General features: G+C 38.1%; 1 protein-coding gene across 1 annotated transcript; it reads right to left on the reverse strand.

Annotated features, from left to right (window-relative positions):
- Positions 1–13414: 13414 nt before the first annotated feature.
- Positions 13415–20155, reverse strand: LOC128208646 (ferroxidase HEPHL1-like). The gene is made up of 11 exons (XM_052912193.1): positions 19879–20155; positions 19324–19536; positions 18774–18916; positions 18473–18657; positions 17706–17812; positions 17375–17528; positions 16770–17041; positions 15831–16042; positions 14525–14675; positions 13988–14200; positions 13415–13629 (listed from the first exon to the last, which is right to left on the reverse strand). Exons 1-11 carry the CDS (start codon positions 20153–20155, stop codon positions 13415–13417), a joined length of 2142 nt encoding a protein of 713 aa, XP_052768153.1.
- Positions 20156–22093: the final 1938 nt, after the last annotated feature.

Below are 22093 nucleotides of genomic sequence, written 5' to 3' on the forward strand. Positions count from 1 at the left end.
ATATGGTGACAAATCCGCAATGCTTTAGAATGCATCTCAGTGATCAATGGCAATGACGATGGAATGTATTATATGATCAGGTGCGTATCTGGTGTGCTTTAGAATGAAACTCAGTGGTCATTGTAAAACATATACAAACTTTTGGGAAGATGACTATCCGACGTACTAAAGAATGCTACTGTGTGGTAATTGTGATTCGCAGAGATTTCGAATGCAACCCACTGGTCATTGCCAATGCTTTACATAATATGGTTAGGTGACTATCCGCACTGCTTTAAAATGCAACTCTGTGATCATTGATCATAAAGTACATGTACATTAAAAATGGTTTTGGTCCACTTTGTGGTATATATCAATGTAGAACTCAATAAAAAAGAAATAACGGTGACAAACCCGCAGTGCTTTATAATGAATTTTGCTGGCCATTAGCAATAGGATACAAATACGGGTAGGTGACTATACGCACTGCTTTAGATTTATATTTGGTCATTGTCTATTTAATACGTAATAGAAAATGGCCAGATGACAATCTGCAGTGTTTTAGTATGCAGCGCAGTGGTCGTTGTTAATGTAATAAGTCGGCGTCCAGGATATTTGATATCGTCCAGAATGTAGCTTTAACTAAGGGCCCTGTTCATAAATTGCAGAATAATGCTTTTTAAGTTTCAACGTTGCAAGGTAAAATATGAAGTAAAGTGTTTTAAAAAAATGTACACTTGAATTGATAAAAAACGAGGTCTTTAATTATAACGGCCCTGAATATTTTTGTTGTTTTTTGAAAAAAAAGATTGTTATACCAACTTTTCACCAGAAAAGTTGAAGGTTAGAAGGTACTATACCAATATACGATGTGTTTCTCAATCTCCTACGCATTAGTCTCCCTTGGCGAGCATAATTGTTTGTTTTGTAAATGTAATTCAAACGAATACATTTTAGATTATTCCCACATATTGTAAAGATTGATATTGTATATTCTTTTTATCCCTGTTCAATTCAATTTTAACAGTAAAGTGGGTTGAAACCAAATACAATTGTTACAGTATGCCGGGGCAATTTTACCCTACTTTGTCGTAACCAGTACACGCGGTGGAGCCTGATTTTCCCTAAATGAGCCTTTGAAATTCGCAATTTTCAGACAGAAGAAAACAATACATTATAAACAGACAAACAACAAAATCGAATAATTTCAATTCCGCTGCCTATATAAGTATCCTACGGTATTTAGTTTTATGTGAGTATTTCGTATATTTATACATAAAGGAAAAACCTTTGTTATAGTGCATAATTGGCATATGAATGTTATTGGGTGTATGGTAACATTATATTGTTCTGGTTTACCTAAAGTTAATTGAACTGATTACGTTTCAGTCCCAGTTTCATTTACGTGCGAAACGGATCTGACTTTGTTGGCACAATTTATACTAAGACCGTGTTTCGCGAATTTACTGACAACACATTCACACAGATGAAACCTCACCCCGAGAACCTCGGCGTAATCGGTCCATTCATACGTGGAAATGTCGGAGATACCATAGAAATACATCTGAAAAATATGGCAACTTTCCCATTGAATATAGTCCCTAAAAATCTACCTTTCGCAGATGGATCAGTAATAAACCGTGCGTTGCCTACAGATCCAGGCAAGGTAAGAATATATAGATATTCTATCCCATATCGCTCAGGTCCCAAAAGAAAACAGCAAAAATGTATTGGAACTATATATACTTCACGGGTAGATCCGCTTAAAGATGCACATAGCGGTCTGATTGGTCCAATGGTTATATGCAAGACAGGAACTCTTGATCAAGATGGTCAAACGACTGATAGCATTAAAGTAGAGTTTGCAACAGCTTTCTTCATTTTTGACGAAAATCTGAGCCACCACAGTACAGCCAATTTCGCAGCAAGGGCTCCGGCTAGAGTAGACGTTGCGGATCCTGATTTCATGCAAAGCAATCTGTATTATTCAATAAACGGATACATTTATGGAAACTTGAATGGCCTTGATATGGAGGTAGGACAGAGGAGCGCTTGGTATGTCTTGGAATGGGTATGGATGACGACATCCATACAGTGCATTTCCATGGACAGTTATACGGAGAACAAAAATAAAGATCCGCTGGGACGTCCTCGAGGTTTACGCGGGAACGTATGAGACGGTAGAAATGAAAGCGTACAATCCGGGCACTTGGTTTTTTCATTGTCACGTGAGCACACACGTGGAAGCTGGCATGGAAGGCGCATACAGAGTTATTCCTAGATTCACCAACCAGTGACTTGAATATTGTATATATGTATATAGGATTAGTTGATAGTGTTGTATTTTCGTTACTCTCAATAAACATTTCAATTAACCCCATATTTGTCGCTTTTAAATGGTGCTTCCATAGAATGTCAGTACCGGGATGGGTACATGGGATTTTTTTTTCAATAGAAGTACGAATATATCATATAATATCATATGAATGGTGATGGAAATATTTTAATATTTCGAAGACAAACATCAATCTTCCAATATTTGATCAACAAAGCTCATAAATTCAGCATGTTCATGAACTTGATAGAAAGAAGGTGGAATAACTCAACACCGGTGTCCAAGTATTTATCGCTCATTAAATGCTATGTACATCTGTATGATAAGTACGAATGGTATACAAACGCATTTGCCTGCGGCCCCTAAAACGCTGTCTCTTTTTATATATTGCATATATTGCTTTAAAGTTCAAATTTGAATATTGTCTTTTTGTACAGGTTTTTGTACAAAATTGACACATCACATTGTTTAAGAGGAGGCCCCATTCACGTAGTTTCAATTATGACTCGTAAACAGAGCCAATGACATCAGGCAAATGTTTAGTATGATAATCATTGTTTCATAGTACATTCATAAACAGACACGCATGAGACACACGTGACAACATAAACAAATTACAAATACATTGGAAGATCATTTTATTTATTCGTTTTTAACTCAATAATAAAGACGCTTGTAACAAGATTTGAATCACTCTCATGCCTTGGTTTTTAATGCGAATATCGAAGAGAGAAAAAGTAAAACAGAACGCTAAAAATACAATGATGTTTATTGTTAAGATGTTCTTGGCGGAGTACCAACAACCCCATCCAATATGTAAACTATTTAAAGTTCAGTTCCGAGGGGCGAATGTCAAGGTTGTGCCCATAAGTTACGCAACCTCACACCTCAATTCCTGGACCCACTCCTGCTAATATGAACTGCATAAGTAGCAATGATGGAACACTCTTTACCTTTTGCAAGTGGGCGGACACATAAACTATTTTACCATTTTACCCTGTGCCATTCACGAATAAATATCCCCCCCCCCCCCTTGAATGAGTTAGTGAACGCAGATCAAACCTTAATGAAAGTGAACAAAAGGTTGCTCATCCCTCTTTTAATAGAATGTAACTCTGTGGTCATTGTCAATGTAATATATAATAAGGAAAGGTAAGGTGACTACCAAGCGTTCTTTAAAATACAAAACAGGGGTCATTGAAATAAATAAATAAAAAATGGTCGGGGGATTATTCGGCGGGCTTTATATAATATACGAAACTGAACAGTCTGGTCAAATGATAATCCGAAATGATTGAGAATGCATCGAAGTGAACATTGCCAATGTTATACATACACAACAATACATGGCGAGGTGGATATTCATCGTGCGTTATGAAGCAGTTCTCTTATCATTGTTTATGTATTACGTAATACAACAGTATGATATGGTGACATATCCGCAATGCCGAATTCATCTCAGTGGTAAATGATAATAACAATGGAATGTAAATATGATCAGGTGGCTATCCTGCGTGATTAAAAATGCAACTTCTTGGTCATTGTGAATCTTGTTTATAATACAAGAAAGATAACTATGGCCACGTGATTATCCGCAGAGCTTTCGAATGCAACTCAATTGTCATGGTCAATGATTTACATATTATAGTCCGGTGACTATCCGCAATGCCTAAGAATGAAACTCTGTATATATATATTAAAAATGGTTTTGGTCCACCTTGTGGTATATATCAATGTAAAACTCAATAAAAAATAAATAATGGTGACATACCAGCAGTGCTTTATAGTTAAACTTGCTGGCCATTAGCAAAAGGATACAAATACGGGTAGGTGACTTTACGGAATGCTTTAGAAATTAAATATGTGGTCAGTGTCTATGTAATACGTAATAAAAATGGCCAGGTGACCATCCGCATTGTTTTGTATGCATCTGAGTTTCAACGTTGCAAGGTAAAATGTGAAGTAAAGTGTTTTTAAAAAATGTATACTTGAATTGATAAAAACGGGGTCTTTAATTATAACGGCCCTGAATATTGTTGTTGTTTTTTGAAAAAAAAAGATTGTTATACCAACTTTTCACCAGAATAGATGAAGGTTACAAGGTACTATAACAATATACGATGTGTTTCTCAATCTTCTACGCATTAATCTCCCTTGGCGAGCAGCGACAAAGGGAGGTTTGAAAAACTAACATTAAGCATAATTGTTTGTTTTGTAAATGTAATTCAAACGAATACATTTTAGATTATTCCCACATATTGTAGAGATTGATATTGTATATTCTTTTTATCCCCGTTCAATTCAATTTTAACAGTAAAGTGGGTTGAAACCAAATACAATTGTTACAGTATGCCGGGGCAATTTTACCCAACTTTGTCGTAACCAGTACGCGATGTGGAGCTTGATTTTCCCTAAATGAGCCTTTGAAATTCGCAATTCAGAAAGAAGAAAACAATACATTATAAACAGACAAACAACAAAATCGAATAATTTCAATTCCGCTGCCTATATATTTGTAAACAATGTGAAATTAGATGGATTCCTAGTCAAATAGCGTTTTGCGCCAACGGAGGGTCTTTTCGTAGGACAAGCAGTCTCGTTCTGAGATTGACCTGTAAATTGACTAAATATAACTATGGAAAACCCAAACCAACACGAGAACTAGTAAAATAATAGAACGAAAACATATCTGGATGTGGCTCATCTATTGTTCAACAATAGAGGAAATAGATCTTAAAACGGTATACTATACATTTACATTTCAAAGCACGAACATTGTATCGAAACATGGAAAACAGTTTAAAGCACATATATGTAACTACATTATTGTAGCACGTGGCATGCATATCATCACTGTGATTTGAGCTATGTTGCACAGCTTAATTTGCAGTCAAGACAAAACATTGGTGTTAAAGCCGATTCCTAGTCAGTTATTGTAAAAGTAGAGGGGACTTTTTTCAGTACCCGACGATATGTCCCTAAATGACGTATGACGCGTGTTTAGTGTATTGTCATCACATTCACACCTCTCGCATTAGGGGCCAGTCGTTGTAAAAAAAAATGAACTTTATAAACAACAACAGTGTTGTAGGCAAAAGGTTTTTTATTCTCTTTATTGAGAATTAGTATTGTTACTCTTTTTTTCCAATATTCGAATACCGATTTTAACATTCGAATACCAAACGTTTGATCAAATATTCGAATATTCGTTTGCATCCCTATTAAACAGTAATGTCTTTCAAACATGTGTATACTTAACATGTTATAATTGAGGTAATTAACAACTTCTTTCGGTGATCTACATGCATGTTTTTTTCTTCTATTTTATCGCTCGGACATGATGCTATGCATATTTTATTTCTTGTACATTGTATGGTCATGTATCTATATGCAGTGCTTAAGGAAGCAACCTCTGTTGTCCTTGTCAGTGATATTGTCAGGTGGTCATCAGCAGTGCTTAAAATTATGTGGTCAGTGTTACTTTTAAAACAGAATATATATTTATATATATATATATATATACAGGCCTCTTTATTTAAAGTCGGGTATATGATTACAAGAAATATTAACTGAAAGTGTTATTTTCCGACAACATTTGGACGGCTGATTACTCGCAGTGGTTATGAAAGCAAGATAGATACTATTCAATGTTATGCATACTATGGTCAGGAAGATATGAGAAGTGCTTTAGAATGCAAACCTTTGTTCATTGTTCACGATATACATATATAAAGCAACTTTGTGGTCAATGTCAATGCAATACATGCTAAGAAAAACTTATGGTCAGGTAACTAACCGGTGTGCTTAAGAATGTAATCAATTATCAATGTCAATATGGTCAGTGGATTATCTACAGTGCCATAGATTGAAACACTGTAGTTATTGCTTTAATCAGTGGTTATTGTCAATGTAATAAACGATATGGTCAGGCGAATATCTGCAGTGCAATACATGATATGGTCTGGCGAAAATCTGCAGTGCGTTAAAGTGCTTCTCAGTGTTTTTTGCCAATGAAATAAACGATATGGTCAGGCGAATATATGCAGGCATTAGAGTGCTTCCACTTGTCCTTGTCATTGTAAAACACGATAAGGTTAGGCGAATATCTGCAGTGCGTTAAAGTGCTACCCAGTGGTTATTGTCAACATAATACACGATATGATCAAGCGAATATCTACAGTGCGTTAGAGTGTTACCAAGTGGTCATTGCCAATGTAATAAACAGTAGGGTCAAGCGAATATTTGCAGTGCATTAGAGTGCTATCCAGTGGTCCTTGTCACTGTAATACACGATATGGTCAAGCGAATATCTGCAGTGCGTTAGTGTGCTACCAAGTGGTCATTGCCAATGTAATACACGATATGGTCAAGCGAATATCTGCATTGCGTTAGAGTGCTACCAAGTGGTCATTGCCAATGTAATAAACAGTAGGGTCAAGCGAATATTTGCAGTGCATTAGAGTGCTACCAAGTGGTCCTTGTCACTGTAATACACGATATGGTCAAGCGAATATCTGCAGTGCGTTAGAGTGCTACCAAGTGGTCATTGCCAATGTAATACGAGATATGGTCAAGCGAATATCTGCAGTGCGTTAGAGTGCTACCAAGTGGTCATTGCCAATGTAATAAACAGTAGGGTCAAGCGAATATTTGCAGTGCATTAGAGTGCTATCCAGTGGTCCTTGTCACTGTAATACATGATATGGTCAAGCGAATATTTGCAGTGCGTTAGAGTGCTACCAAGTGGTCATTGCCAATGTAATAAACAGTAGGGTCAAGCGAATATCTGCATTGCGTTAGAGAGCTACCCAGTGGTTATCGCCAATGTAATACACGATATGGTCAAGCGAATATCTGCAGTGCGTTAGAGTGCTACCGAGTGGTCATTGCCAATGTAATAAACAGTAGGGTCAAGCGAATATTTGCAGTGCATTAGATTGCTACCCAGTGGTCCTTGTCACTGTAATACACGATATGGTCAAGCGAATATCTGCAGTGCGTTAGAGTGCTACCCAGTGGTCATTGCCAATGTAATAAACAGTAGGGTCAAGCGAATATCTGCAGTGCATTAGAGTGCTACCCAGTGGTCCTTGTCACTGTAATACACGATATGGTCAAGCGCATATATGCAGTGCGTTAGAGTGCTACCAAGTGGTCATTGCCAATGTAATACGCGATATGGTCAAGCGAATATCTGCAGTGCGTTAGAGTGCTACCAAGTGGTCATTGCCAATGTAATAAACAGTAGGGTCAAGCGAATATTTGCAGTGCATTAGAGTGCTACCAAGTGGTCCTTGTCACTGTAATACACGATATGGTCAAGCGAATATCAGCAGTGCGTTAGACTGCTAACAAGTGGTCATTGCCAATGTAATACGCGATATGGTCAAGCGAATATCTGCAGTGCGTTAGAGTGCTACCAAGTGGTCATTGCCAATGTAATAAACAGTAGGGTCAAGCGAATATTTGCAGTGTATTAGAGTGCTATCCAGTGGTCCTTGTCACTGTAATACACGATATGATCAGGCGAATATCTGCAGTGCGTTAGAGTGCTACCCAGTGGTTATTGTCAATATAATACGCGATATGGTCATGCGAATATTTGCAGTGCGTTAGAGAGCTTCTCAGTGGTTACTGTCAATGTAATACACGATATGGTCAGGCGAATTTTGCAGTACGTTAGAGTGGTACCCAGTGGACACTGGCAATGTAATATATGATATAGTCAGGCGAATATCTGCAGTGCATTCGAGAGCTACTCAGTGGTACTGACAATGTAATACACGATATGGTCAGGCGAATATCTGCAGTGCAATATAGTGCTACCCAGTGGTCCTTGTCACTGTAATACACGATATGGTCAGGCGAACATCTACAGGCGTAAGAGTGCTTCCCAGTGGTTATTGTCAATGTAATACACGATATGGTCAGGCGAATATCTACAGTACGTAAGAGTGCTACCCAGTGTTCATTGCCAATGAAATACACGATATGGTCAGGCGAATATCTACAGTACGTAAGAGTGCTACCCAGTGGTCATTGCCAATGAAATACACGATATGGTCAGGCGAATATCTGCAGTGCGTTAGAGAGCTACCCAGTGGTCACTGTCAATGTAATACACGATATGGTCAGGCGAATATCTGCAGTGCGTTAGAGTGCTACCCAGTGGTTATCGTCCATGCAAATCACTTTATGGTCAGGCGAATATCTGCAGTGCGTTAGAGTGCTACCCAGTGGTCATTGCCAATGTAATACACGATATGGTCAGGCGAGTATCTGCAGTGCATTAAAGTGCTACCCCGTGGTTATCGTCCATGCAAATCACGATAATTTATGGTCTGGCGAATATCTGCAGTAAATTAGAGTGCTACCCAGTGGTAATTGTCAATGTAATACACGATAGGGTCAATCGAATATCTACAGTTGTTAGAGTGCTACCCAGTGGTAATTGTCAATGTAATACACGATAGGGTCAATCGAATATCTACAGTTGTTAGAGTGCTACCCAGTGTTCCTTCTCAATGTAAAACACGAAATGGTCAGGCAAATATCTGCAGTACGTTAGAGTGCTAGCCAGTGGTTATTGCCAATGAAATACACGATAAGGTCATGCGAATATCTGCAATGCATTAGAGTGCTACCCAGTGGTCATTGTCACTGTAATACACGATATGGTCAGACGAATATCTGCAGTGCGTTAGAGTGCTACCCAGTGGTCATTGTCACTGTAATACACGATATGGTCAGGCGAATATCTGCAGTGCGTTAGAGTGCTTCCTAGTGGTTATCGTCAATGTAATACACAATATGGTCCGGCGAATATCTACAGTATGTTAGAGTGCTACCCAGTGGCCATTGCCAATAAAATACACGATATGGTCAGACGAATATCTGCAGTGCGTTAGAGTGCTACCCAGTGGTCATTGTCACTGTAATACACGATATGGTCAGACGAATATCTGCAGTGCGTTAGAGTGCTACCCAGTGGTCATTGTCACTGTAATACACGATATGGTCAGGCGAATATCTGCAGTGCGTTAGAGTGCTACCCAATTGTCATTCTCAATGTAAAACACGATATGGTCAGGCAAATATCTGCAGTGCGTTAGAGTGCTACCCAATTGTCATTCTCAATGTAAAACACGATATGGTCAGGCAAATATCTGCAGTGCGTTAGAGTGCTGCCAGTGGTCCTTGCCAATGTAATACACGATATGGTCAGGCAAATATCTGCAGTGCGTTAGAGTGCTGCCAGTGGTCCTTGCCAATGTAATACACGATATGGTCTGGCGAATATCTGCAGTGCGTTAGAGTGCTACCCAATTGTCATTCTCAATGAAATACACGATATGATCAGGCGAATATCTGCAGTGCGTTAGAGTGCTACCCAATTGTCATTCTCAATGAAATACACGATATGATCAGGCGAATATCTGCAGTGCGTTAGAATGCTACCCAATTGTCATTCTCAATGTAAAACACGATATGGTCAGGCAAATATCTGCAGTGCGTTAGAGTGCTGCAAGTGGTCCTTGCCAATGTAATACACGATATGGTCAGGCGAATATCTGCAGGCATTAGAGTGCTACCCAATTGTCATTCTCAATGAAATACACGATATGATCAGGCGAATATCTGCAGTGCGTTAGAGTGCTACCCAATTGTCATTCTCAATGTAAAACACGATATGGTCAGGCAAATATCTGCAGTGCGTTAGAGTGCTGCCAGTGGTCCTTGCCAATGTAAAACACGATATGGTCAGGCGAATATCTACAGGCATTAGAGTGCTACCCAATTGTCATTCTCAATGCAATACACGATATGATCAGGCGAATATCTGCAGTGCGTTAGAGTGCTACCCAGTGGTCACTGTCACTGCAATACACGATAGGTTCAGACGAATATCTGCAGTGCGTTAGAGTGCTACCCAATTGTCATTCTCAATGTAAAACACAATATGGTCAGGCAAATATCTGCAGTGCGTTAGAGTGCTGCCAGTGGTCCTTGCCAATGTAATACACGATATGGTCAGGCAAATATCTGCAGTGCGTTAGAGTGCTGCCAGTGGTCCTTGCCAATGTAAAACCCGATATTGTCAGGCGAATATCTACAGGCATTAGAGTGCTACCCAATTGTCATTCTCAATGCAATACACGATATGATCAGGCGAATATCTGCAGTGCGTTAGAGTGCTACCCAGTGGTCATTGTCACTGCAATACACGATAGGTTCAGACGAATATCTGCAGTGCGTTAGAGTGCTACCCAATTGTCATTCTCAATGCAATACACGATAGGTTCAGACGAATATCTGCAGCGCGTTTGAGTGCTTCTCAGTAAATATTGTCAATGTAATACACGATATGGTCAGGCGACTATATACAAGCTTAAGAAACAACTGTATAGATTGCAATTATGTAGTCTGTGTCACTGTTATACATATTGGACCAATTATGGACTGGTATCTCTCACCAGAGTTTTAAAAACGCAAGTGTGTGTTTATTGGTATTGTAACGTTTAATGAACATTAATATGTTCTGATGGCTACCAGGTATGCTTTAGAAAGCAGCAGTATAGCCAGTGGGTATGAAATACATGTTGCCGATGTCAATGTCATGCAGAATGAAACAGTTAGGTATCTCTCCGGCGGGTTTAAGAGTTCAAATCATTGTGCCATTATGGATGTCATACATTTATATGGTCAGGTAATGATCCGGCTGGCGTTAGACTGAATCTGAGGGTGGCATAAACAATATCATACATAATATGGTCAGATGACAATCTGCAGTGTTTAGGAATGCACCTCAATTTTAATTGTCAGTTTTATACATAATAGAGTAAGCTGACTAGTCGTAATGATGGTAATAAATGCCATAAGTTATATGTTCCGGTGGCTATCTGCAATGCTTTAGAGTTGAGCTCATACGGAATGTAAATAATATCGTCAGATGACTTGCGCTGCGTGGAGTGAAACTCTGTGTAAGTAGTCAAATGTTCTATGTAACATGGTCAGGTGACTATATGCAGTCCTTTCGAACGTCTCTCCCGTGTGATTTGCAATGTAATACCAAACATCAACAACAAAATAACATGCATTTTATTATTAAGATTGCTTTAGAATGCAACTGAGTTGTCGCTTTCAGTATCATACAAACAATGGTCAATGTCATTATATGGTCAGATGACTACCTGCAGTGGTTTAGAATGCAACTGTTGGGCCATTGGCAATGTACGAGAGAATCAACCAAATGACGAGGTGACTAGGGTGTGGTTTAGAATGCAACTGTTGGGCCATTGGCAATGTTTTAAGAATAAACCAAATGACGAGGTGACTAGGGTGTGTTTGAGAATGCAACTCTAGGACCATTGGCAATGTACTAAAGAATCAACCAAGTGACGAGGTGACTAGGTTGTGGTTTAGAATGCAACTCAATTTATATTAATTTAAATGTGATACATTATATTTGCCAGGCCGCAAAGATAAAGAATTAAACGCTGTGCTATTTGTCGAGTTCCTCTTTTATTTGTCCAAGATGGTAAGCACGTAGGTTGATGACTGTGACCATTTTTATCTGAAAAAGAAAAAGTGTCTTGGTAATTTACATTAAACTAAAAAACGCGTAAATGAAATAATCAATCTAACATTTCATATTGAAAGACAAAACACACAAAGGCAACATGATGCAACTCGTTTAAATACATAATTGACAAGAGATTATTTGGAAGGACTGCTTGAATTTAAAATAGCATATTGTAATGTTCAACGACAGTAATGGAGTATAACACTGTTAAAGATAACTTTTTCAATATAACTGTAAGGTAGTACCTTCAAATTACGTTTTAAGATTGATGAATCAAGGCATAACTCTGTAGAAGGTTTCCATGCCAGCCATCACGTGGGGACCCACGTGACAATGAAAAAGCCATGTGCCCGGATTGTACGCTTGCATTTCTACCGTCTCATACGTTCCCGAGTTAACCTCAAGAACGTCCCCACGTACAGTTATTTTTGTTCTCCGTAAATAAAGTTGCCCGTGGAAATGCACTGTATGGATGCCGAAAACACTACCCATTCCAAAGACATACCAAGCACTCATATCCCCTACCTTCATATCAAGGCCATTCAAGTTTCCATAAATGCGTCCGTTTATTGCAAAGTACTCATTGCTTTGTACAAATTCAGGATCCGCAACGTTTACTCTACCCGGAGCCCTTGCTGCGAAATTTGCTGTACTGTGATGGCTCAGATTTTCATTAAAAGTGAAGTATGCTGTTGCAAATTCTACATTAATGTTATCAGTTCTTATACCATTTTGATTAAGAGTTCCTGCCTTGCATATAACCATTGGACCAATCAGTCCGCTATGTGCATCTTTCAATGGATCTACCCGCGAGGTATATATAGTTCCCACACAATTTGGCTGATTTTTCTTTGGTCCAGATCGATGTGGGATAGAATAACTATATATTCCGACGTTGCCTGGATCTGTAGGCAATGCACTGCTTATTACTGATCCATCTGCGAAAGGAAGATTTTTAGGGACTATATTCAATGGAAAAGTTGCCATATTTTTCAGATGTATTTCTATAGTGTCTCCGACATTCCCACGTATGAATGGACCGATTACACCGAGGTTCGCAGGGTGAGGTTTCATCTGTGTAAATGTGTTGTCAGTGAATTCTTGGAACACGGTCTTAGTATAGATTGTGCCAACAAAGTCAGATCCATTTCTCACGTAAATGAAACTGGGACTGAAAGATAAAGGTAAGCATGCTTTAGAAGGATCATTTAATTTTATCCCGAATTATTTTGACTATTACACATAACAGTGTATGTTGAAGGCTTTTACTAACACCTTGTTAAAAATGACATTTCATAGAACGCGTAGAAATTTGAGAATCTATACACAAAGCGAATACAAAGATGGTTTAATTAACACTTGGTCAAATTGGTATACTGCTTGGTTTAAGAACTTACCTTTATAAAGTAATCAATATATATCATAAGATACGTTTTGGTCTCGCTTTCACATGCAACTAAATAATGGAAAATTATGATAGTTACTTGTTTAATTGAGTGTAATTGAAGACCAACAACTCACCTGGTAGGTTCAAACAAACTTTCCCCAGTAATTGGGTGCACTTTGTTAGGTGCGTAGTCCCAGTCCACATTTACTGCTCTAATGTAATATTGACGTGTGATCCCAGACAGCGGACCAGGTTGGATACGTCTTCCACATGAATTGACGTTATACCAAGCAAACATCCCTTCTCGTTCAAGGCCAAGCTGACCGCAGCGCAACCGATTACGTCCTGTAATGTAAATATGTCAAACATTGAAAATTGGTTTAAACATATTTTATTGCATGACGATACATTTACACATTATATGATAATGATAACAACAAAGGAACAGAAACAGTGCAATGTAACAAAGCTTACGTACATATAAAAAGGACATGCAAAGGGATTGGGCCACGAGTTTTACCAACATCAGTTACGGTCCTTTCCCAAAAAACATTGAAAATTGAATGTAAACGTAAAATACAACCACAAAATTGAGGGACTGTATAGATTTTTTTAACTCTTAAACATGAAAAATCATAACATAATGATCTTGACGCAAAATTCAGTTAAATGAGATAAAGGATACTACGAGAAAGGCCATTACCAAGTTGGTCGGGGATCATGCGGACAGTTTGTCCCATTCCCGGGAAAACAGACACTGTGTCAATATTCATGCCGTCAAACATGAAGTTGTTGCCTTCAAAGGTCACATGGTGATTGTCAATATCAGGTCCTAACGAGGACACATGCCACGTGACTCGATCGCCAATGCACATGTCTAGTTTAGGTACTGTTCCAAATGTGAATCCATTGATGGCTGAAATAGATACACTGAAGTATGTAATCTCCTACTTGACATACACAAAAAAATGTAGTTGTAGTGTATGTTATGTACACGGATATTTGCATAAATAAGATATTATACAGATTCAAATATTGTTTGAAATAAGTAAGTAAACTGACGACTCTATACTTTATTTTATAAAAATGCATTGTTTTATGTTTTAAACATTTGAGATTGGTTTGATACATCAGATTTAAAACATGTAAGAATGGCGTTTTTGTTACTGTTAGTAATACAATGGAAACTATTGGAACAAACATATTATCCGTACTAGTAATATATCAGTTGTTAGAATACCTCTAATTTTATTAGAAAGCTGAAATCCCTCATCTTCAGGATCGACAGTTGCGGGGGAGGTCGCAAACATGTTGATGTTCTCGGTCAGATAATGGGACAGGTTTTCATCAACCACGAGAAAGTTTAGAAAAAATTCTCTATTAGCGCGTCGCTGAAAGCATAACATGTCCTTGTAATAGCATACATTCCAGCATAACAGGTCCTTGTTATAGCATACATTCCAGCATAACAGGTCCTTGTTATAGCATATTTTTCAGCATAACAGGTCCTTGTTATAGCATACATTCCAGCATAACAGGTTCCTGTTATAGCATGTATTTCAGCATAACAGGTCCTTGTTATAGCATGTATTTCAGCATAACAGGTCCTTGTTATAGCATACATTCCAGCATAACAGGTCCTTGTTATAGCATACATTCCAGCATAACAGGTCCTTGTTATAGCATACATTCCAGCATAACAGGTCCTTGTTATAGCATACATTTCAGCATAACAGGTCCCTGTTATAGCATGTATTTCAGCATAACAGGTCCTTGTTATAGCATGTATTTCAGCATAACAGGTCCTTGTTATAGCATACATTCCAGCATCACAGGTCCTTGTTATAGCATACATTCCAGCATAACAGGTCCTTCTTATAGCATGTATTTCAGCATAACAGGTCCTTGTTATAGCATGTATTTCAGCATAACAGGTCCTTGTTATAGCATGTATTCCAGCATAACAGGTCCTTGTTATAGCATACATTCCAGCATAACAGGTCCTTGTTATAGCATACATTCCAGCATAACAGGTCCTTGTTATAGCATACATTCCAGCATAACAGGTCCTTGTTATAGCATGTAGTCCAGCATAACAGGTCCTTGTTATAGCATACATTCCAGCTTAACATGAAATTGTTATAGCATACAATCCACAAACGCTCGTGCAAAGCTTCATCGAACCAAAACATATAAAGATAAACATATTTCTGTTTTCATCTCAATTTAAGTGTATTATCTTTGGGTTTCAAATGATGACGCATACACTAGCTAGTACAGTACTTGTTCTAGGACAACGATGTCAAACACTAAATAAGACTTTCAAATTGACTGGTAGGTACATTTCCTAAAACATTGTTTTGAATTATCACTTGTAAGAACGCGTTTTATTTGACAAAATAAATGAATTGCTAATGAAATTGAATCCTAGGATTAGCCTTGATTTCCAAAATAATGTATGTATAAGTGTAGGAAATACATATGATCCAGTATTTTAAGGATGAAATATAGCTGGATCAAATTCAAACAAATTAAGAGGAACGAACCTGTCTGTTATCACTGTCGAGCGTCCCTGGTTTACATATGAGCATGGGGCCTAAAAGGCCACTGTAAAAATCTTTTTCTAGGTCTACAGCGGAGCGATATATGTATGTGAGGCAGACTGGGTCGATCTTTGTTGGAGCGTCAATTGGAGAGACAAAGAATGAATACCTCGTGGTCGCTCCTGGCGCAACACTCACTCCAGATGCGGTCGTTGCTTTGAAGATAATAATAACCGATACAAATATTGCGGATAAAAATATGACTGGACCTGAGTACGTTCTTTTTACATGTAAATGTTAATTGTTATAACAAACACCGATTATTACGATTTTTCAGATACAGTGAATACTATTTCGAGTTCAATACTAAACAATAAGCAGTTGAGTTTTAGCTTAATATGATCGACGATATTTCTTAATACAGAAAAGGGAGGTTTAATGTCGAAAGAAAGCACTGGACTAAATTATAATCTAAAATTGCGCAGTTGGACATACCGCTCAAACAACATTAACAACGACTTGCTAGGATAATACCGAATGTTTTCATTCCTCTTGGGATATTCAGGCACTGTTCCTTATAAGGTTTAAAGCCATAAGAAGTAAATGTATCGATAAACCCATGCCAGTCTACATATCCTTTAAACAACTTTGGGGCTACTAAATGTTTAAATAATTCCTTCAAATTTCACTTCTGTGACATAGATTATGTTCAACTCTGGGACATATACAAATCTTACCCCTGTGACATCGATGAATTTCACTTAAGTGTGTTTTGTGCTTTATTCAAGTATAATGGTTCAGATAAAGTACTGACTGTTAAGTTCGGGCAATACATTTATTTACATTCTTATTTTCAGAATTTTAAGTTACTCTGTTTCGCAAATGTACATGCTCTGGCTCTGTCTTAGTAAAAGACTAACACAAACGTATTGGTGGACTCACCTTCAACACTTTGTTTGTACACGGCTCCTTCGTTTTCTTTTGACATGGACACACCTCCGGCCAAAAATGAATATTCTCTGGACGCTTTATTATTAAGCACAACCACAATTCTGTCGCCTACTTCGCCTTTAATAGGAGGACCTGTAAAACCAAAGTGGCTGTCCCCGTCTCCCCTTACTGGCGTGGTAAATGTGGCGTCCGTGTATCGTCGGTATACAGCCTTCTTGTACCGGGAACCAATCCGGTCTGGACCTTGTTGTAGGAACACGGAGCTGGAACTTATCCAAAACATAATACAGACCTTTTGTTCATGTGTGTGAAATTTCTAAAGTTAGTTTGTAGAATACTGTTTGAGAGAACTCTACACTTAATTAAACTGATATTTAATTGTATGTCTAAGCACTGGTTAAATAAAGTCAAAGTACTTAGTGACAGTTCGCAATGTTGCTGCTTGAATGTTATGAAAATACAATGGAAACTACAAGGAAAAATCCAAAAGCTTAATCATGTTCAAAGCCGGTAGGCGTATGATACGAAGCTTAAAAGTAAAGTTGGTGAACACGAATGAATGAGACGCCTTACGTCCAAAAACCACAGGTCCATACCTGTCATGAGTGAGACCTGGTGCGTAATCCCATATGATTTCTTCTATGGCAAGGTAATAGGTTCTGGTCCTCCCGGGCATTCGCCTTCGACCAACACGAGAGATGTTTGAAGGTACTGGTTTGTTTGATACATCCACGAAAGCAAGCATACCCTCTGAAGAAGAAACGCATATAGAGTCTATAATATTCAATCAACTTAGGACTTTCATTCAGATTACAAACAAGAAATCCAATACTTTGTCATTGAACATGATGTTTATGAGACACGTAAAATGTTATTGAACTAGTCTAACTTGTCAGTTCAGCAGACTGAGACGTTTACATCACTCACCAGTGACATGGTCCAGGTTTCTGCAGTAAAGAAGCCAATGGCCAGGATGAGCGGCTACCGTGTACGCGCTTAGAAAACTGGCTGAGTTAACCAATGCGTTCTCCGTGCTGCAAACACACAGAAACGACTCAAGCAATAGTAAATAAATATCGCATGTCTTCCAGCCTGACAGTTCATATTGTCAATATGAGGGAAATACTGTTATCCGAGGCATGCGATGTTTATTTTATTGTACAGAACACAATTTCATATAGTGATTTAGACAACTTTCAAGTTTAATCAATTTCACCTGTAATCATTTCTGTAACAATTGACAGAAGTCCAAAAATGCACCAAAGGCCGTATTGATGCACAAAAAATGCTATGGAAAATGTTTGGAAAAGTTGCACACACAGGAAGTTACAGATTTAAAACACATTTTGATAAGCGCTTTCCATCTAAAAAATGTCTATTTCTAGACGCGCGTTAGATATGTGACAGTATCATCTCAAAACCGTACTGTCAGTTTATGGCAGTATGAAATTGCCTATGACGGGTATATAAGAACTTTAAAATGGGCGGGCCACGTGAGGTTAAAAAACAGTTAAACATGCGCCATTTATGCAAACTATTTTCGAAATTCAAAACCTTAATTTCAACTTTCGTCTTTGTGATCATTTAAATGTTTTACTATCAATATAAAATTCCGCATTTTATTTTGTAAAAACATTAGTGGTTCAAAAGTCCATACTAATATCAAACGTTTCTTGATCGGAAATAGTACTTACCGCCTATGTTTTATAATCATGGTATGTCCAAGAATTTTCATGATGTGGCTGGCAAGATTCAATGACATAACGTAGAAGACCGCTCGTTCTCCAGGACACATTTGGAACGGGGGCTGGTTGCCGTAAACATAGCCATTGATGTGATGCATTTCGTTTGACAGTCCGAAGTCTTCGTCATCAGTATCCTTGAATAAAGCATTGCTTTTTGAAGTGCTATTCAGTGTAGTTCTGCTCTGTCTGAGCACATTGACCGCTTAAGTTTCTTCCAACGTTTAAAAAACCAAGACAGTTGTATACTTACCGCCCTGGCCTGACAAACATCAGGTTGTCCGCATTTTTGAATGCTATCGTCAAAGCAAAAGCTTATGCTTTCGTCAGCGATATCGGCGTATACAACGAACTCTTTGTCGACATCTTTACGTTTTCCATTGGCATCCAGAGTCCCTGTAGTATTCAAAACGTTACACTTATCTTTAATAGTACTTCATATCCGTACGAACAGCAAGCGCAGCTCTGTGCCTTAAAGTAATCATCGAAATATAATTAAGGATTTATCGCATTTTTTGGTTATTTCCTCGAACTTGAACTACTGTGCTCATAAAGCATAAACGCAGGAGAGGCGATCAATACTTATATTTACATTTTAAATCATCGTTCATTACGATTAAACATCAGCAGAAATGTTACCGATAACATACGTTTGTATAAAACAATAGCTTATATTTGTAACGACGTATATCATTGCTTAAATGACGTCGCACTTATCCAATCGAAGCGAATGTAAATATTGCTATGTATATATATTGCAAGTATATTTTGACCCTTGTGCTTTAATAAACTAAACCACAAACCTTTCTTGCAGATAAGCCCGAACCCGGCCAGACCAGTGGCAATGTCCCGGGCTGGGTCTCTGTGTCCATGGTACCCCCAAGCTACACAGGCATCGTCGTCGGCCGTAGGGGCGTGTCTCGCAGTGATGTTCCAGATATAGAGATGTGTTTCGCCAGGGCCGACGTTATCGTCCAGTTTATCTGCGCCGGACGTTCCATCTTCGTAAAGGGCACCTGAATTTGAAAAGAAAGTCGGAAATAAATTACCTCTATTAACGAAAGAATCATATGACAAATTGAGTTTTCTTGCGGAACAGATTTGACGGAAATGTCCTACTGCCGGCTAAATTTCTCAAAGAAAATGCTTTTGCTTGCGAAACAGTTTTTAATGTCAGCTCAAAAACAAAATGCGCTATAGTCGGCTTAAATGCTCGGACATATTGTGGTTGTTTACCAAACAGATTATACAGGAATTTATATCAGTTATTTTAAATTATTTGCGTGTCACAGTAATATTTTTTGTACCTGATATGGTAGATCAGAATAATAAGGACAACGAAATGAACAATGAATTACCCTCTCCTTGCTTGTTATAGAAGAATCCGTGTGGGTGCATTGCGAAGCTTTGCTTATTAGCCATGTTCTTGAACAAGATTCTGATCGAATCACCTTCCTCCCCCTTCACAATAGGCCCAACAATTCCCATCCAGGCCGGAACAGGTATTTGCTGAGTGAAGGTTTCATCCGTGTATCCGCGAAAGAGCACCTTGCGGTAGACACTGCCTATTTGATCATCACGGTTCTCAATAAGTCGTCGGGATGTGCTAACAGAAAATGACGTGCAGTTTAACATGAGACGGAAACATTCACAATGCGACGAATATAACTGCTCACCATTCGGAGCTCCGAAAACAATCTCGGATGTATGCCAGTACATCAGTTGAAGTAGTTCGTATTTTTTTAATAATATCATCAATTAAATGTAGTGTTTTAGAGTTGTATTTATTGATCTAAGTTTAAATTGATTGCCAATGAAGTGTATTATTGCAAATATAATTAAGATTCCCAAGAGTAAAGTCATAAAGTTTAACTGCTAAATTACTGCGCGATCTACTTGCAGCGGACTTAAACGTGCCGCTTTTTGAGTATGTAAACCGTCAAAATACACCCGAGATTGTTTTCGATAAAAATGGCCGAGGAGGTCCGAATAAACTGCTCACTTGACAGCCAAGTGAGAAGAAAACTACTCAGCATTAAGCATTCGGAACTCCTCGGCCATTTTATCGAAAACAACCTCGGATGTATGCCGGTACATCAGTTGGAGAAGTTCGTAAATTTTTTAATAATATCATTAATTAAATGTAGTGTTTAAGAGTTGTATTGCAAACATAATTAAGATTCCCAAGAGTTAAGTCATAAAGTTTAACTGCTAAATAAGATTACTACGCGATCTATTTGCAGCGGACTTAAACGTACCACTTTTTGAGTATGTAAACCGTCCAAATACATCCGAATGAGCATTAAGATACAACCTACATTTTCAGCGAATGAAATTGCAGATAGGTCATCATTAAGTACTAGGCTTAATCATTAGGAATTTCGCGTGTTTTAAGTTCCGTCTATTGCTAGTCCCTGCGTCAGATTTTGCGTTGATAATGTATCAGCCAAATGAGGTTGTATTCACAGGCATCTGAATCATTGTTTGTCACTAAAATGTTGTTTAAAACCATTTTGGGTCCATACAATGAAACTTTTTTGTATATCAAAGACACTAAATATCTTCAGATGTGTTGTTTATCTCATTGTATGGACCCAAAATGGTTTTAAACAACATTTTAGTGACAAACAATGATTCAGATGCCTGTGAGCGTACTTAGACTTTTCGCTGATAAATATTTAGATTGCTCCTTGATTACTAAATAGCTTTTTTACATTATAGTAATTCAAGGACATGAAAATAAATACTTTTCGCTGACAAATATATAGATTGCTCCTCAATTCATATATAACTTTTTATATTATAGCAATTCAATTACACGAATAATTATAATTTCATTTCGCTGATTAATATATAGATTGCTCCTTAATTAATATACGTTTTTTATATAATAACAATTCAATTACACGAAGATAATTACTATTCGCTGATAAATATAAAGATTGCTCCTTAATTAATATAGAACTTTTTTTTATATTATAGCTATTCAATGACATCAATTTTAGATAATTGTTTGTTTCATTCAGAGTAAGATCGAAAAATGTTTCCAAAAGTGAGGACCAAAAGTTACATTTGAAGAGACGCATTGCTAATGACGACTTAGAAATTGTGTCCCAACCGCGCGCTGATATTTAGTTTGGAAGTGAGAACGGACTATTACTTCAAAACAGTGAAAATTATCTTCTTTTTTTACTTTTTGAGACTGTTACATATCATTTTAATTCACAGATAAATCTCTATGAACCACCGGAACGGATATACTAAAAGATCAAAATACATTCAACATTATGCACCATTCAATTGTAACCACGCCCCCCCCCCAGGTCCGGAGAATAGAGGGGACCTTGACATTCGGTCCAGCCAACCCCGGCTAAAATCCCCGCCCTGCGCAGACAGACGAACAGATGGTAAAATCCCCGCCAAATGCCCCGCACCCCAGGGACCCTAGGTAAGGCCCATTCCCTGCTATATTTAAAGCGAAGACAAAACCACCGCATTCACCCGGCACTTCGGGGCCACCTGAAAGGTAAAAACACGACCCATTTCCCCGGCTATCCCCGGTATACCCCCGGA

This window comes from Mya arenaria, chromosome 11, assembly GCF_026914265.1.
Source record: "Mya arenaria isolate MELC-2E11 chromosome 11, ASM2691426v1".
NCBI classification, from domain to species: Eukaryota; Metazoa; Mollusca; class Bivalvia; order Myida; family Myidae; genus Mya; species Mya arenaria.

Coding starts and splice junctions, on each gene's coding strand:
- LOC128208646 (XM_052912193.1), bottom strand. CDS start 20,155: ATGTTAAACTGCACGTCATTTTCTGTTAGCACATCCCGACGACTTATT. Junction 19,537..19,878: donor CTATAACAAGCAAGGAGAGG/GTAATTCATTGT, acceptor TTTCAAATTCAG/GTGCCCTTTACGAAGATGGA. Junction 17,042..17,374: donor CCAGGTCTCACTCATGACAG/GTATGGACCTGT, acceptor GATAAGTTCCAG/CTCCGTGTTCCTACAACAAG.